This window comes from Strigops habroptila, chromosome 16 (genome assembly GCF_004027225.2).
Source record: "Strigops habroptila isolate Jane chromosome 16, bStrHab1.2.pri, whole genome shotgun sequence".
NCBI lineage: Eukaryota > Metazoa > Chordata > Aves > Psittaciformes > Psittacidae > Strigops > Strigops habroptila.
This window is the reverse complement of record NC_044292.2, coordinates 3,994,783-4,011,629: the sequence shown is the minus strand read 5'-3', so window position 1 is coordinate 4,011,629 and position 16,847 is coordinate 3,994,783. Positions and strand designations below refer to the sequence as shown.

At 40.4% G+C, this 16,847-nt stretch overlaps 1 protein-coding gene across 2 annotated transcripts in view; it reads left to right on the top strand.

Annotated features, from left to right (window-relative positions):
* Window positions 1–16,847, top strand: part of PEX14 (peroxisomal biogenesis factor 14) — a 76,662-nt gene that overhangs the window by 22,323 nt on the left and 37,492 nt on the right. For both annotated transcript variants that reach the window (XM_030507636.1, XM_030507635.1), the window contains exon 3: window positions 14,403–14,487. In XM_030507636.1, the coding sequence (XP_030363496.1) occupies window positions 14,403–14,487 (85 nt within the window). The remainder of the gene's footprint in view (window positions 1–14,402; window positions 14,488–16,847) is intronic.

Below are 16,847 nucleotides of genomic sequence, written 5' to 3'. Positions count from 1 at the left end.
TTTTTTCCAGTTCAAGGTGACTTCATAGCTTCAGTTCACCTGTGCAAAGCCAGAGCCCTCAGTTTTCCCGTCTCAGGCAGGCAGTACCCCTGTGTACATGGAATAAATTTTGAGCCTCCCACACCTGAAAGGGAGAAGCATCGCTGGTGGTAGAACAGGGGTGTGTCTGTTGCATGTGGGAAGCTCCTGCAGGGGATTTTTCATAATCCAGGGCCTGTTGAGGAGAGGACTTGAGTGATGGGATGCTCTGGATGTGGCCTGCAGGGAAAACAGAGGAGTGGGTGGGGATCTCCCTCGGCTCTCATGGCTTAACGGCCACATTTAGCTCTATTTAAGAGGCATAAGCATTTATAGTAAATTCTACTGCTATATCACAGCCTGCTTTTCTAGCTTTGTCTCCATGGGGGTATTCCATGCTTTATCCCATTTCACAGCCTGAACTTTTCCCCCTATTTAGAGGATTATATGGGGCAGAGATGTAAGGAGAAAGGGAATCTTGCCACTACTCCACCTCTTTATCTCTATAACTCCATGTATATCTATCTGCCTACTCTCACAGGGGCCAAGCTTTCTGCCTTCCAAAACCCTGCTCTGAAACTGCTGATTCAAGCAGGTAGCAACTTTAGGACTCATTCTGGAATAAATGCCTCCTGCGTGCTCCCCTGGCACTGGGGTTTCCTCTCTGATTTATCATGCTCAGGTCTGCTAATGTCCCTTGACTAAACTGGGCATGGTGTGATGGTGTGAAGGTCATCTTATATGTGCCGTATACATTTCCGGAGACATGATGGGAGGGTAGGGCATCTGAAGCAGCATATCCTGCTGGGAAAAGGAGGAAGAAAAGGATAGTCTGGCTCTTCTTTTCACAGCCTCTTGTGGTGGGATGAAGGTTTTGACAGCCTAATTCAGCATTTAGAGAAAGAACCAAGCAGAAAGATTCCCCCTCACCCACTCCTTGCAGCCCAGCTGTGACAAACTGACAGATAATTAACAAATCAAGACCTCCTATTAGCCTTGTCCCTGATGCATTAAAGCAGCTCTTATGTTGCATGTGTCCTTTAGCAAATGCCTGTACTTTATGGCTTAGAGTGAGGTGGGTAGATCACTTTCGAAAGGCAGAGGGTTCTCTAAGGTGTCAATGCACAGATATTTCCAGGAATGAGAGAAGTTGTTTCTAAACGAAAATGGTGGACAGTAGCTGGGAGAGCCATACCACAACTGAATGGAAGCTACTCGAATGGTACAGTGTGTGTATGGGGTATCTCCTGGGAATACAGGACTGAAACGGATGCATGGAATTATTATTGAGTCCTTCTTGTTTTTACAGAAAGCGACACAAGTTGAAGCAGCAATTGATAGGACAGGTTTTCTGACTCGGACTAACCAAGCCTGCAAAAATTACATGTCAGGAAATGTGGTTTGTGGTAGAAACAGATCTAATGTTCAGACCTTAATATTACATTGTGGGTAGTGTATTGGTGCCCTTCCTTTCTGTACTCAAGTTGCTGAAACTGCATGGGTAAGCCCAAACAAGCCACCTTCTCGTTGCTTTAGCTCGAGTCATTTGGAGAAGAATGAGGAAGAGTGTCAATATCCTTCTAGTTCCAGATGTTAAATAGACACAAGCCATTGGTTCAGCTTAACACATGTTAAAGGAGAGAGAGATATCTAATTGCATCAAAGCCACTCTTAAGTTCATGTATGTGGAGCCCATCAAGCTGAAAGCATCCAGACAGCATCTGCTGTTATCAAATCACTCTTGAGTCGAGCTAATTAAAATAGAGCTTCATTTTTCTGAACCATTGTTTGGCAGGAATTCGAAACAGGTCTAACCCAATTTCTGTGTGTTTATGAGCCTTTATTATATCAAAAGTACTTTTCTGTAAATGTACAGGGCAGTGTTAAATGAATTGATCCGCACTGTATCACTGTAGATGCACTATGGACTTCCTAATGATTTCTCTTCTAGCTTTTTCCAGATATACCCCAGAAAGCTTGCTTTGTCCCTTATCGTGTCATCTTCTTTCTCTGTTTTCCTTTCTATCTCACTCTCAAGAAAGTAAATGTCCTTGTATTTCTTTCTTTCATATCCTCCTCCTCCACTCTATTGGGATTTTTGTATTATTAAAACATTTACACATTTGCTGCCACATGCAAATGCAGAATAATAAACCAGGACTCTGTATACTCCAGACAGGAGCAGGAGGTCTCTCACGACTGATTCTTACCCAGTACTCATCCATGTTGATTACAGGGGACAGAGGTGTTGAATCTGTTTGATGTAGGAATATTTTTTCCCCTTAATGTTTTATTTTAAACAATTTACATTGCGTGTGCAAATTCTAGGTATCACATTCCGCTTTATAATTTGCTGCATACCAAGCACAAAAGTTAAAGAGATGTAGAAATTGCTCCCTGAAGACAGGTTGGACTCTTTGGCATCTAAAAGCTAATTCATGAATATTCTTTGCAGAACGAGAATACCACACATAGGGCCAGTGACTTCAGAACACGAGTGTGAGTCGCAGCCCAGTGAAACAGTGAAGTCAGGAAATAACTATTTTTCTGGTAGCCAGTATAATCTGAGGATAATATTCTTAAATCTTAAATTTATTTCTGAACAGTGGATTCAGATTACAAAAAAAAAGGAAGTTAAGGATTAGCATTAGGTAAAAATCCTGACAGTGATCTGTCATGAAATCTTCAAAAAGTAGGAAAGACTTTTGGACTCTTAAAAATAGAGGGACAAAATAAAAAAATAAACATTCTTTCCGAAATATAAATACAAGTATAAATATAAATATAAATACATTTATATACTTTCCATTCAAGGAAGTTTACTTCTTTTAACTCAGTTAATTCACCTTGGAATGGAATTTAAGTGCATTTTATTTTGCATATAATGGAGTCTATTCTGAAGGCATATATTTAACTCCTCTGTGTAAAGCTGAAGAGCAGCATGCATAATCTGATACCAGAAGCAATTGCAACATTTTGCTATAAGCAAACCAATGGGTAAAGTTCTATTAGCTGTTCCCAAACCTATGAAGAAGTATTGTGTCTCTTTGGTGGTTTTACAGAGATGAAGAAAATTGTGACTCAGAAGTTTGGTCTTATGGTCATTGACAGTGACTCTCTCCTGATTCCTCTTTTAATAAATTTAAGTGAATTTAATGCTGACGAAAAGCAGTCAAAGGATAGAGCAGAGACATTGTCCTCTGTGCTTTTTCTGTAAGTCTTTTAAGCAGACCTAATCTGAGGGCACCTACTGCTAGGGGCTTGACTAATCTCATCATTTATTCAGTTCCTATCTTCTTTTCTGGGACCATGAAGGTCTAGAGTGGGTACTTGTCTTTCTAGCAACTGTCTCATCAACACGGTCACTTTCCCAGCTGAGGAACATGAGGCAATGGCTTTGAGAGAAGAATTTCTGGTAGAGCACAGCAATAGAGGTAAATCCAGATACTCTTACACGCAGAAGTAATTCAGGCAGCATTTCTGCTCACATCATGGTGAGTACAGAATAAATGTGTCAGATCTAAGAATATCTTCATAGGCTTCTCAGCATTTCCTGCATAAGCAATTGTTGCTGTAGTTGCTACTGCAAAAGAAGTTTGTCATTCTGGCAAGAAGCACTCCTCCTTTTTTTGTTTTACAACAACAACAACGAAGTCAAGCATTTGGTGTAAGGATCCAAAAGCCCAGGAAATGCATCTCTAGGGCTCCTCATCAATTTGGGACCTAATGAAATATAGAAAATACTCAATAAAAGCACCTTTATTACTTTAATGTTTAAATGTGGAGTTTTTAGCCATGAGGTTAATGTTTTTGTATCTTTTTTTGATTTGATTGTGAGCACTTTTCCAGGTATCTCTGCCACTTGAGCACTAATTGGATTTCCACAGATAAACGGTGCTAGCTGCAGCCCTTACATCACTGTGTTTTTACTTCATCATCATTTTATTTGTTTTTACTGTAAAGGTTAATAAATCTTGGTATGTTTAGAGTATGAAACAAGGCAGGCAGGCTAAGAACTACAACATGAAGTGGTGAAGTTTTATATGCTGCTTTCTCGAGTCTGAGGGGTGGAAGGAGAAACAGTGTGCCCTGTGTGGTTCTAATGGGCTGCTGGGTATGTTCGCCAAGTAGTGATCCATAATCCTTAAGATAAAAAGCGTTGATCTCTCCACTAGTTCTCAGACAGAGCTGTAAGGCATTTGAATTGGGTTACCATTGATTTAAGGTGGGGAGAAGACTGAGTAGCATGGGTCTGCTTAAAAAGGGATATGTGGGATTTATTTAAGTTTATTTAATTTTTTAAAGAAAATTGGAAGCCTTTCAGTGCAACTGCACTTGAGTTCCCTCTGGATTCTCAAAGAAGCTAATAAAGAACTTGCCAATATTTTAGGGATGAATTGAATGGCAGATTTGAGTCGAGATTTAGGCTGCAAGTAAATTTCAGTAAGAATTTATCAAGGTCCCAGGCGTTTGCTGTCTCACCTATTTATTCATGAAAGCATGTATTTTTTACCATTCCCATGGTTTCCTGGGAAGCTGAGTTTGTCTTCCTATCACAGTAGAGATAACCCTTAGTTTCCAGCCACGAGGGCAGTGTGGAAGCCCTTTTTGGCCTAGCAGGAGTGAAATGAGTGCACTTCAAATGCTTCTCCCCAGTTTTGGACTTTGTGGCTTGACTGTTGCTGTACTTGGGCCAAAGCAGCATTAAAAATTGAATCTACTTTTTTCTGTTACAAAGATAGAAAAATGCCTTGTAGCTCCTGTGGATCAGCTGCAGAGACTTGAGAAAACTGCAGAGTACCAGCTCAAGCTTTCAGTTCTCTGTAACGACAGTGGCCATTCTTACACTGACGTTAAGCCCTTGCTGTGTTATTGGACCCAGATTTCAGAGGGGTTGTTAATGCTTTCTGAAGCATTTGTCACGGAAATGGCTGCTTTCTTTTTTTTTTTTTAGCTGAAGTAATTGTTTATTAATTTTTCAGCACATAAAGAGTGTAATTATAATAGTCCCTGACATGTACTGGCTGTGCCAAGGTTTAAAGAAAACAAAAACAGTATAAGTGCCACTTTGAACCTTCTCTGATTTTGTAGATCTCTTGGTTTGGCCCCAAATTTCTGTGTAGAAACTAGGGAAGAGCACCCTGGCTTTGGTATGTTCTCTGTAGCACTAATTCTCTTGGACATTTTAGCTCAGTTTAGGATGGTCTGGTCTTACTCAAGATCCAAGAGAGAGTTGTTGATCAGTACAGGTCATTTTTTGGTACATACAGTGCTGTATTGGTTAAGCAGCATCCTGAATTTGTCGTGACACCTATATGCTTTGTTTCTTTAAGTAGTGAATGTAACATCCATGAAAAATGCCAAATTGACCCCAGGGGAAAAGGAAGTGGACCCGTTGTTTGCAGAATATTTATGGTATGGACAGCTACAGTGGAAATGTTCCTCATGTTTGCCCTTATATTGTCTTTCACTCCTATTGTAAAGGGAGCATGTGAAGAAGTGACAGCGAAGCTCCATTGCTTTTGAGGCTGCTCATGCAAGTTCCTATATATGAAGGAGAAATTGTGTGATATGAGCTTCTTGCTGTTGAGAACTGGACAAAGACAAGGGACGCAGCTGCTTTCCAATCTATAAAATTATTCCACTTGCAGTCCCCATAGACAAGGCAGCTCTGGCCAATCACATTTCTTGCCCCTTACTTAGTTTTTCCCTTAATGGGGCAATTAACAGCAGGAACAAAGTGCATGGTCTGCTCAGGCTTTATTATTATTTGTGTTGTAATAAATGGCTAGGAGGCCAGTTGCAGACCAGCACCAGGCACTGTGCGAATACAGAGGAAAAGGAGGATTCTTGTCCCAAATAGCTCTAAGTAAAATACTAAATTTACATAAAGGTCTTCTGGTGTTTTAAGTCTTTCTCCTCATGCTATTGCTTCGTCTGCTGTGGTTTGCATGATTTATTACACACCTGTCACAATTTCCAGCTTCTTCAACGTTTCCAACATGAAATCTTTTGTTTGTTAGATTCTGGTGATCCAAGTGGTTTCCTCCAGTATCTCCTTATTTGTTCTGTCATTCAGCTCTTCCTTGTCATAATGCCATCATAGCCCCCTGACTTCACCCTAATTGTTCAGGGGTTTATTGCTGCAAGGAAAACACTCATTTTCTAATCTACATTTCCTATGGATTAAGAATTCTGTTAAATGGGGTTCTTGAAATAGCAGGTTTGAGGAATAATAGCTTGCTGATTTTTTTTCCTGCCTATTTGAGTCATTTCAGTCTAAAACATCTTTATAGTATCTTCCACAGATGGGTTCTACTTTTGATCCTCTTGCACTAAATCTGAACCATTGTATTACCAGTATTTTCCGGTCCCTTCACTGTGGAATTAGAAGGATCTAAGTAAGTCTGAACAATGATCCTGTTCTGGTACATCTCTTTGACTGATTTAGCCTTCTGGAGTCTACCATTCAATAGTGAATTTAAGTACTCAGGCACAATTGTTAGATATGATACGGACTTCCTATCCTTACGTCATCTTCTAGCTCCCTCGCATGTGAATGAACCTCCAGCAGTCCTTGCCTGCCCTGTGGTTAGAAGAATGAAAATGTAATAAATTACAGCTTCATTGGTTTTTACGTTCTGCACACATGAACATAATAGGGTAAAAGAGATTTCTTTCAAAACCTGTTGTATTTGAACTCTTTAGTAATGGCAATATGGAGAGAGGAGTGAAAAAGGTAAGAGTTGGAGGTGCTGCCATCCGCCCCCTTGAAAGCTGTATCATGCATTTTTTTAAGTTGTGGAACCACGGAATGATCTTAGTTCTGCTGTAGTGAGCATCTTGGACACTGAGTCATTACATTCTTTTGGAGTGATTCAGCTCAACAGCTTGACACTTGCATTAATTTTACAGCACAGAGTCTCAGTGATCCCTAAGCTTCCTCCTGTAAGAAGAGAGAAGCAAAATGTATAAATTATCAAGAAAAGTTCTAAAAATCAGATTCTCATTGATAAGTTTTTACTCTTCACCTTTTCCCTGGCATCTTTCTTGGATCCCTTGGACCAGTTTGTTAACCTCACCATGATGCACTAGCTTCACCCACTCTTGGAAGCTAGATACCTTACCTCCTTGCATAAGACACTGACCTTCTAGTCTACATATTACCACGGTGATCCAGTACATTCAGCACTGAGGTTATTGCTAGTTTCATGTAAACAGAACTTCAAATAATTTGCTGCCAGTTGGATTGCAAACATTATGTCCCTCCCCACTTCACCCCCCCACCTTGTACATCTTGCCGCAATACCTTCTTTGGTGGTACTGGTGATTATAGGGAACTTGCAACTTCAGCTTAGGCAGAAGTACAAACAGGGAACTTGAAAAGTTTATTTTTTCTCTGAAAATGAGATTAAGTCTTTTCAAGAAAAAGTTAAAATGTTTAAACTGTAGAAGAAAGGGTCACACTACTCATTGGTTAAAATTTATTATGGCTGCGCTATCAGTTTAATACATTTAGTTTGCTTTTGTGCTCATATTTATTATGTTTTTCCAGCATTTATTACTTCCCCGTAACATTTTGTATTGTATTAAACCTGATATTATGAAATCTCACTAGGAGGTGTATTTCTTTCTAGAATAAAAAACTACATAGCACGTTTTCTCTGTGTATAAACAGTTACCGTACATTTCTTTTAAAGCGTGTGTAGAAGTTTCTTGTTCTTTTTAGCTTTATGCATGTAAGTATTACTTGAATATTATTCCTCTTAAAAAGAGAGGAATTTTGTCAAGATGTCCACTTGGTTTTAAATCGAATCAGAAAAAAACTGAAGATGGCAGAGATATTTCACTTTGAAAGGTGACTACTACACAGACGAAGTTGCTACTTTTCATAAGGGCTTTTACTCCATATATCAATGTGTTTTAAGAGAGACTTGGGTCAATAATACCATGCTTTAGAATTCCCTAAATACATATTTACACAATAGACCTTAAAATATATTAGTCTATCATGTCAGCCCCTGTACACTTCTATCAGGGATGTTTTATGTCCTTAACATATGATACAATAAAACTTTATTTTATATATCATTTTTCATACAAATTGTATTCTAGAATGCATCGTGGGGTTAAATAAGACTTTCACAAGGTTAAAATTAAAAAAAGCTGAAGGGCCAGGAAAATTAAGGGCTTTGCATAGGAAATAGTTATTTGACTGAGTGATAGGAATCTGAATGGAGAGGCCACCGAGCCAGGAGAGCCTGTAAGTCTGACTGGAGCTGCAGATCAGGATCCCTGGAAATGGAAGGTTATGTGAGGAAAGACTGGTTCTGTGTGAATAAAGAAGGTGGAAAGGTCACGGCTCTGTGAACAGCTGGAGGAAGTGTGAAGTGGCTCCTGGAACAAAGAAGTTGAGAACAGGGACTGTATGGAGTCACTTCTTTGTAGTGGGAATAGTGGAAGAAATGAGAGGAAAGTGTGTTGAAGGGAAGGAAAGCATCTGAAAGCAGGCTCTAGCTAAACCCATGGGTGAGAGGGATGAAACGGGATACTGGTGTGCACTGGAGGCTTTTCAGCTGTGCATTCCTGTTCATCCCAGCACGCGTGGGGAGTGTCAGGGTCCTGGCTCCGCGGGGGCTGGCCCTGGAACCAAGTAGGCACAACAAGCTGACACAAAGACAGCTCGCCTTGGAGTTTTTCTGGCTTTTATCATTTTATTTTTTTTTGGTCACCCTATTAATGTAAATGAAGTAAGGCTTTTTTGTATGTGATAATTATAGATAAATGTATTTAAAGTAGATCTGGATTTTGTAGTCCTCAGGAAAAAGAGGAAGAGTAATTTTTCCCCCCGTTCCTGTCATGTGTTCATTTTAATGAGCAATTTTAAAAAATTGAAAATAAAAGAGGAAAATGAATAGGTGTTGAACCAGCCTGTGATATGTAAATGCCAACTAGTAATTACCTAAAACCTCAATTTTCTTTCTGTTTCATCTTGCAAAACATTTCATTTCCACTGAGTGAAAACACTTAATTTGGGCTTCGCCGGCTGGTGAGGTCTGCCTCCCCTCAGCTCCCCTCTCCTCCCCTCTTCCTTCTCCCCTCTCCCTTCTTCTTCTCCCCTCTCCTCTTCCCAGCGCGGCGCCTGCCTCCCCTCTCCTTTCTCCCCTCTCTCCCCTTTCCCCTCTCCTCTCTCCCTTCTCCTCTCCTCCCCTCCGCCCGCCGCCGGTCTCGGCTAGGGGGAGCAGTGGCTCCGCGCTGCCGGGCTGCTGCCGCCCCGCCGGCCCCAGGCGCTTCCCCTCCCGCTGCCCTGGCGCTTCCCTCCGAGTGCTGAACAGAAATTCACCTGCCCGAGCCCACAGCCGTGACTCCTGCAGGAGCCCTGTCCTCTCGCTGTTAGGGATAAACCCGTGCGTGGAATCTGGTTCCTTACTTTTTGTCTCATCGCTCTTAACGTTGATGGTTTTGAGTTAGATGTCATTCGTAGAACTCTCAGTTGTCAGAGTTTCTGGGCATCTGGGATTTTTCCTTTTTAGCTTGTATTACCATTGGGGGTATTTTTTGTTACTATTCTGTATTCCTCTAGTTCCCAGTTCTTAATCTCAAACACGGTTTGAAGCTTGTTTCTTGCCTTTGTTCTTTTCTCATTCTGACTCCTGTGAATCTTGCTTTAAATGGTATTTTTTTCCTTTACTCTGTTTTACATGAGGGGGTTTTTATTGTTGTTATTGCATTTTTAAACTTTTGTCAATATGACTTTGAGATCTGCCAAACTTTGTAGATTTTCAGGTCCTCTCACAACAGAAATAATTCCTGGGGTTCTATATGGTTTCATAGAAATGTCAATGAAATCATAGGAGCTTTAAAGTGTTTCCTCTCTGCTGACCAACCCGCAGGTAATTTCATTAGAAATAACAAGCAGTTGCTGTGAAATACAAATTTCACAGGAATTCTGGGGCTCAGAACACTGTATTGGGAAAAGGTTTGTCCTGGGAGGAGGAGACTTGTGTGCGTAGTGTCCCAGGACCCCGAATCGGAGAGAGCTCAGGCTGGAATCTCAGGGAACCGTGCCTCTTTAGTGAGATATATGGCTTCATAATTAGCCCCTTGCATTTTTTCCTGAGTGCTAGCATCAGCGTTCTATGATGTGTTTCCCTGATTAACAGCTGCTTTGCAACTATTTCCGTGTGCCACCGATAACCATATTTGTCAAGTCGGTCCTGGCAGAGCACTGATTTCTTACTAAAATGCCGCATTTCTGTTTGAAGGGGGTTTCCTGTTCATTGCAGTGCCAGGCTTTTAAGTCAGCCCTTGTTAAAACGTAAGTTGGCTTTAGCCTGATGCTTGTTAACAGGATTCTGGGTATCTCCTTTGGAGTAGGAGTGCAGAAACCTTTCACAGACAATTTAATCTTCTGAGCCTTGCAAACACACAGCTTTACGCTGAGGGGGTGTTGCTGTAGGCTAATATATTGATCAGTTCCATTTGCCCTATAGCTGTGGCCTTCTGCTCTGGCTGAAATAGGTTGAGTGTTTGTTGATACGGCCATATTATTATTTTTTAATACACAGGGAAAAAATTAATTCCAACTTCTTTTACATACGTCATGTATATTGCCAGCGTTGATTGCTTCCGCACATGTAATGTAAACTGTCTGTGCATAGTTCATGGCCTGTGCCGCCTCTGCTTAATGAAAAGAAGTGTTGCATTTAAACAGATACAGATCCACTCAGAAAGACAAAATACCATCCCTTGCAACGTATAATTCAGACCCAACCTTTACATCACAGGTCATCTCAAAGTCTCAGTCTATCAACAAATGCTGTTTAGTAATAACCTACAGAGGGTTCCCAGGATTAGGAAATCTATTAGAGCTCTTACGGGCTGTGCTCCTGGTGGCTTTTAATTCTGTTTTCCACGTGGAACTCTGGTACCAAATCCTGTGGAACTTTCACTGATGAAGGTGATGTTCTGTTACGTTTTCATTAATTGGTTGGATTTGGGGGTTTTTCTTTCTTGAGATGGTAGAAAGTGGGCATTTGCCAGAGTATTTTAAATTTGATGGTTTATTTTTCTAATGCTAGTAACTGGTAAAGTAGCTTAGATTGTTTCACTGGAAACCCTGCAGCTTTGAGCATAACAATAAATAAGGCTGGGTTTACCTTCCCCATTAATACAAAAGGGAGGGAAATTAGGAATGAGGGACCTTGGCTGTAACGTCAGAGCGCTGTGCATTGGCCCAGGATGCCGCCAGCCTGCTGCACTCCCACAACATCTGCAATAAAGTTTCTGTCTCTCTTTTATATCTTTGACATTGAAGCAGAATATTTGGCCTGAATTTATGTAATTTGGTCAGGCACAAATATTATTTATGAGTAGTTGCATTCATCTTCTAATTAGAAAATCAAAGTGGACGACAGGACCTGCTGCAGGGTTCCACCCATCACCACCCAGTTGGAAAAAAGGCTTTTGTATCGTGTCAGTGCAGGAGAAGTGGTGGGATAGTGAGTTTATGGGATTGACTTGCTTCTGAAAGCCAAATCCAGTGTCTTTTATTAGGAGAAATACGTACCTGATCCACTAGATAAAACTAGTTTGCTGGCCAGCGTGTGCTGGCAATCTAAGAATCAGAGTAGTGATACAATGCGCATTATTTGGCAGTGTCCTAATACCATAAAAATTTGGAGAAGTGTTACAAATGATACAGAAATAGTATGGAACAATGTTACCAGCTGAGTCAGAGTGCTATTTGCTGCAAGATTTTTTTGGCTATACACAGGGCTGCAAAGTCTTCTCATCTTCCTCCTCCTTTTTCTGTTGTTTAAATTACGGGCTGCAGTTGCCCTTGTTTGTGCAAAGAAAATGATCCATAGAAGGTAGGGAGGTTCATGTGTATGTTTGTTAAAAATATTGCCATTTTGACATGGCCAAAATTGCTTCGTAAGTTGCTCGTGTATACAAGATGAATTGTAAAAATGAAGAAGTTTCAGCTCAGCCTATAGGAGGAACGTTCAGAGGTAAATGCAAACACAGATATGAGAAACATGGGATTATTGGGAGAAGGAACACACGTCCAGCATTCTTTTTTCCTGAAGTTTGTTGTTGCTTGAAATCTTATTTTGTTTGAAGATTCAAACCATTGCGAATCCTGGAGGAAGCGATGCAGGGGCAAGATAAAATACAAGTTTATTTTGGAGTGAAATTTACTACTGAAATGTTTACCTTTTTACAAGGCAAAAATAAGTTTTAATAAAGGGTTTGAATCAATAAAATGTTCACATGGTTGGGACTGAAATAGCACAATGAAAAGTACTGCTTCTTTCTTACAGGTTTTTAATGCTTAAACCTTGATAATTAGATAGGAGAGCTTGCAGAATTTCAGGGCTGCTGTGCCTGTGTCTCTAGCTCGCTAAATGTGGGAGGGAGTGTTGAGGAGTTTCTGAAGAAACAAACAAGTAATTATTGTTAGAAGGAAAGTGGGTTTGATATGTTCACATATCTGTTGGTCTGCTCATTTGGGCATCTTTCTTATTCAGCAGATTATCTTAAGGTTGTTAGTTTGGGCACTTTGTATTTCTGCATCTGGCGTAGCAATATCAGCACAGTTTAAATCTGTGATTTGCCTGTCACCTGCATTTCAGCTGGAGACAGATCAAGTGCACATAAATGAAGCTGAAGTGTACTTTATGGGAGGTATTTTGTGCTAGTATTTTATGGTTCAGAATTACTGAATGTAAACTTAAAGGGGGGGGAAAAAAGAAGGAAAACAAGAAAAGGCAAAGAATTAAAAATACCCCATTCATTTTCTCCTCCCAACTTCAAAGTGTGCTGGGACTTTGTCAAATTCCCGTTAAAATAAATATGTCAATTTCATCTCTCTTCCAAATTCATTTATCATGCTTTTTTAAAAGGTGTTTTCTGCTTTACCTGATGTTTAAATTGGATTCGCTCGTTTATGCTGTTCTTTGCTGTATCCCCCATGTTTTTCTTAAATGAATTAGTAATGACAGCGTACTCCATCATACCCTCTCTACAGCCACTTTAAGGGAAGCCTGGTGATCTAAACCTTTTAACCTATTAAAGATGATTTTCCCCAATTGAATCAGACCCACCACAGGTGTAATAACTAATCATTTAAACTACACCTGCTATTATGTATTTTTAAGCCATTATGCATGTTGGATAGATGATAATTCATGTTTATTGCATTGTCCAATGGATCCGTTTTGCCTACACTAGGCTGATTAATGTATTTAAAGAAATAAGAGATGCAATTTAAAAGAAAAAAACATTGATGGAATGCACTGAGGAGTACATTGAAAGTGCCATTAAACCCATCAGAACTTTGCTCTCTGACCAGAAATGCATATTCGAAGGGTTTGATTCAAACACAAAGTGAAACTTGGTGATTTCAGCAGTGCTGCTGGGGTTTTTTTCCTTCCTTTTCTGCTGTGAAAAGTTTTGAAAGCCTTTTTGGAACTGAATTCGAGAAACTTTTCAAGACCTACTTGACATAGGTCTACAGTATATCACCATTTTAGGAGAAGGTTTATGCCGCTGTTTGGGGAGAAATCCTCTTCCATGCATATGCGTGGTTATTTTTAGCTCTAGAGGAAGGAAGTGATCTCTTCCACTTGTTCACATGGATGTGTCCATCTCCTGAGTGCGTCAGGGACATTACTCCCCCTGATGCCACAATCAGAACAGATGTCTTTGTATGAAGGTAAAGTGAATCACCAGTGGAGCAACATGTAATAGTGTGTGTAATAGCGTAGGAGTATATTTAACTTCTCACCTACCCATTCATGTCATGAGAAGTGACTCTTTTGATATTTTTGTAATGTGATCCAAAACATGTGAAGTTGTTTCTTTCCCAGTCATGACAAGCTGAGATTTATTTATTGCTTTCAGTAAATTTGATGGCAGAAAAGGCCTTAATCTCTTAGAGTTTGAAGAGAGCTTTAGGTCAGATAGAAAGGAAGCATTCTTACTAGTTAGCCTAGTTACCCATCACGTGCATTGGCTCTGGGTTGCCCTCAACTATAGGCACCAATTTAGATAAGAAGGTCACAGTATAAATGTCAGAAACCCGAAGAATCTTAACAGAGTTTTTGTACCGGTTGAGCTGTTCCAAGAGTAATTCAACAAGAAACCTCTAGGTTAGAATACCATAGTTGTGCTGTCTGATTCGAGTTGAGGCACAGCCTCTGATGCTCATTGAATCATTCTTGAAAGTTGGATCACTGTCAGCTCCAGACCATCTCCATGTGTTGGGTGCGATGCCTTTACTTTGCAGTACAAAATGCGTAATGTAAAATAGGAGTTTGACCATTCCTAACTTGGATCTTTTCTCTCTTCTATTTTTCCAACCCTTCTACCCTCATCAGATTGTGACAGCAGTGAAGTTTTTACAGAACCCACGAGTCCGCCAAAGTCCTATTGCAAGCAGAAGAGCATTTCTGAAGAAGAAAGGTATGGACTCTTTTGTGGTCTCAGTGGTAATGAGAGCGCTTGAGTTAGTGTAAAACCAAAATGTATTGCTATGGAAAACTAGATGTTAAGGACAAAGTACAAAGGACAAAGTCTGTCTCAAAAAAAAGATTTGAAGTTTGTAAGAAATATTAGTCTCTTCCAAACTGACAATATTGGCACCAGATGTGGAATTACAGACTACAGAAGGCACATTGGAAGTTTTTGGGTTAACTGTTATCAGATCTTTTCTGCAATAAGGACGGTTTAGAGTTGTGAACTAGCTGGTCAGTTCTAACCTTAGTGACATTGGCTTTAGAATGACCAGCTTCTAGGTGAAAAGGTTGAATGTTTCTGAAGAGAGCCAGAGAGAGGAATGAAGGGCAAAGGACTTGGTGAAGGTAAACAAGGTCGGGCTAAGGTCAAGCTTGGGGTCAACCTGACTTTCAGGCTGAAATGGTAAACTACTGACTGAGTTTAGCCCTTTCTTGTAGCAGGGATAGAACAGATCCTGACAAATCCTGTATCGTCTGAGACAGATGGAACATACTTTGCCCATTGCCTACTGAGAATTTATTTTACTTTCTGACTCATAACAGAACTATCTTTTGTTCTTGGTTTGGTTTTTTTTTTTTTCTTTCTTTCTTTCTTTCTAAAGTTTTTAGTCCACAACTTACAGTGCATTTCAGGTGAAGTTCAGTCCATATTATGCTGCCCTCCTGGGATCATATTGCTTAGATCCTTACCACAAGATGTAAATAATCTTACCTTGGGGTTAATTACATGCATTATGGAGCGTTTTGAGCAGTTGGAGTGGTATTGAAAATACAAACTCCAAACTTCAGAGGAGAGTGACCTACTTATACATGGAAGTCATACGTACTTCAGGGTACATCAAATTCTATAGCTAAAGATCTTGAGTTTGAAAAGTAGAGAAGCCTATGAAATTTATATTACTGTGTTTGGGTTTACAAACTGTTTATTGAGAGGCCCGAGACCGGATGTCATAAGATGGAGAGTTCAGGTTTATGCACCATTTTGCTCCTCTTGAATAGCAAAGGGTGTAGAAGGGAATGGCAGTTCAGTGTTTTAGCAATGATGTCATGGCAAGTAGTTCATGGCCACAGCTTTTTGAGTGTGATGCCCTCACTCCTTGTCCTGATACCAGTTAGAGAACATTGCAGTTGCGTAGGTATGTTGCTTGCCTTGCCCTGCCATTAAAATTTGGCATTAAAATTTGGAGCCTGTTGGCTGCTGTGCTCCATGAGTTTTTCCTTGAAATATGTGGACCTACGGGGAGTAATTAATCATAAAAGCTTGGGGATTTCAACTCTATCACTGAAGCAATGAAGCAAGGGAAAGCTGAGCCTAAAAGCTGTGCTGATTACCCGGGGTAACCTGATACAAAATCTATTGTTGCCGAGAGATCCTTAGCCCCAAGTATATCGTGCAATATTATAACTGCCTGATCTTCTTCTGTGCTGACAATGACCAGTTATTCCTCATTTTCTCTCTCAACACAGCTGGGTTAGAATTTCATTTGCAGAAGGTATTTAGAGCAATTTAGAGACAAATGTCTCTGGTGTTTGCTCTGCACTTCCCCACCGCAGGCTTCGCTGAACAGTTTTTAGTATCAGGAGCTCCATCTAATCTGTTTAATTTTAATAAATCCCTGACTGGGAGAAGAGGAAGGGTGGGGAGATGGAGGCACAGAGAAACTGTGGCCCGAATAATACTTCTTATGAATTACTTGGCTAATAATTACTAAAGAGCAGAAATGGTTTGGTAGAGCTGTTTGTTTGTTCCTGTTTGTTAATTAGCCCTCCTTCCCTTTGTGCTAATTGTTTATTTGAAAACTTAGCAGTAGGAGATAGGAAGGAGCAGGGTCCAGTGGTGCCTGTACCCAGCAGTCACTGGAAATATGTCCATATGGAATCTGACCACTGAGCTGACAACGTGACCTCTGTTCAATGCTCAAGAGCAGGAGGTGCATACTGTCATGGTACCTGTGTGCTCTAGCAGATGGAGGCAATTATTCTTGAAACATAGATGTTGTGGCTAATGTAGTCCTGAGTAAAGGGGGCATTACACAGCTTGGTGGGCCCCCTATTCTCTGATACACAGTCACGGTCATCCCAGTGATAATGTTTATCCGCACCTTACAGATAGCGAGGCTGCCTGGAGGAGAAGTCCTCACTGCCAGTCAAAAAACCATTTTCTGTAGAGAAACCATTTCAGTTGCCAGAATCTCTTTTAAAATTATCTTTGCAGGAAATAATGCAGAGGTACCCTTGTATTTTTTATAGTGTTACTCTGATCCAAGTTTCTTCAAGCAGAAATTGCAGTAGAAGATCCTCTTATGG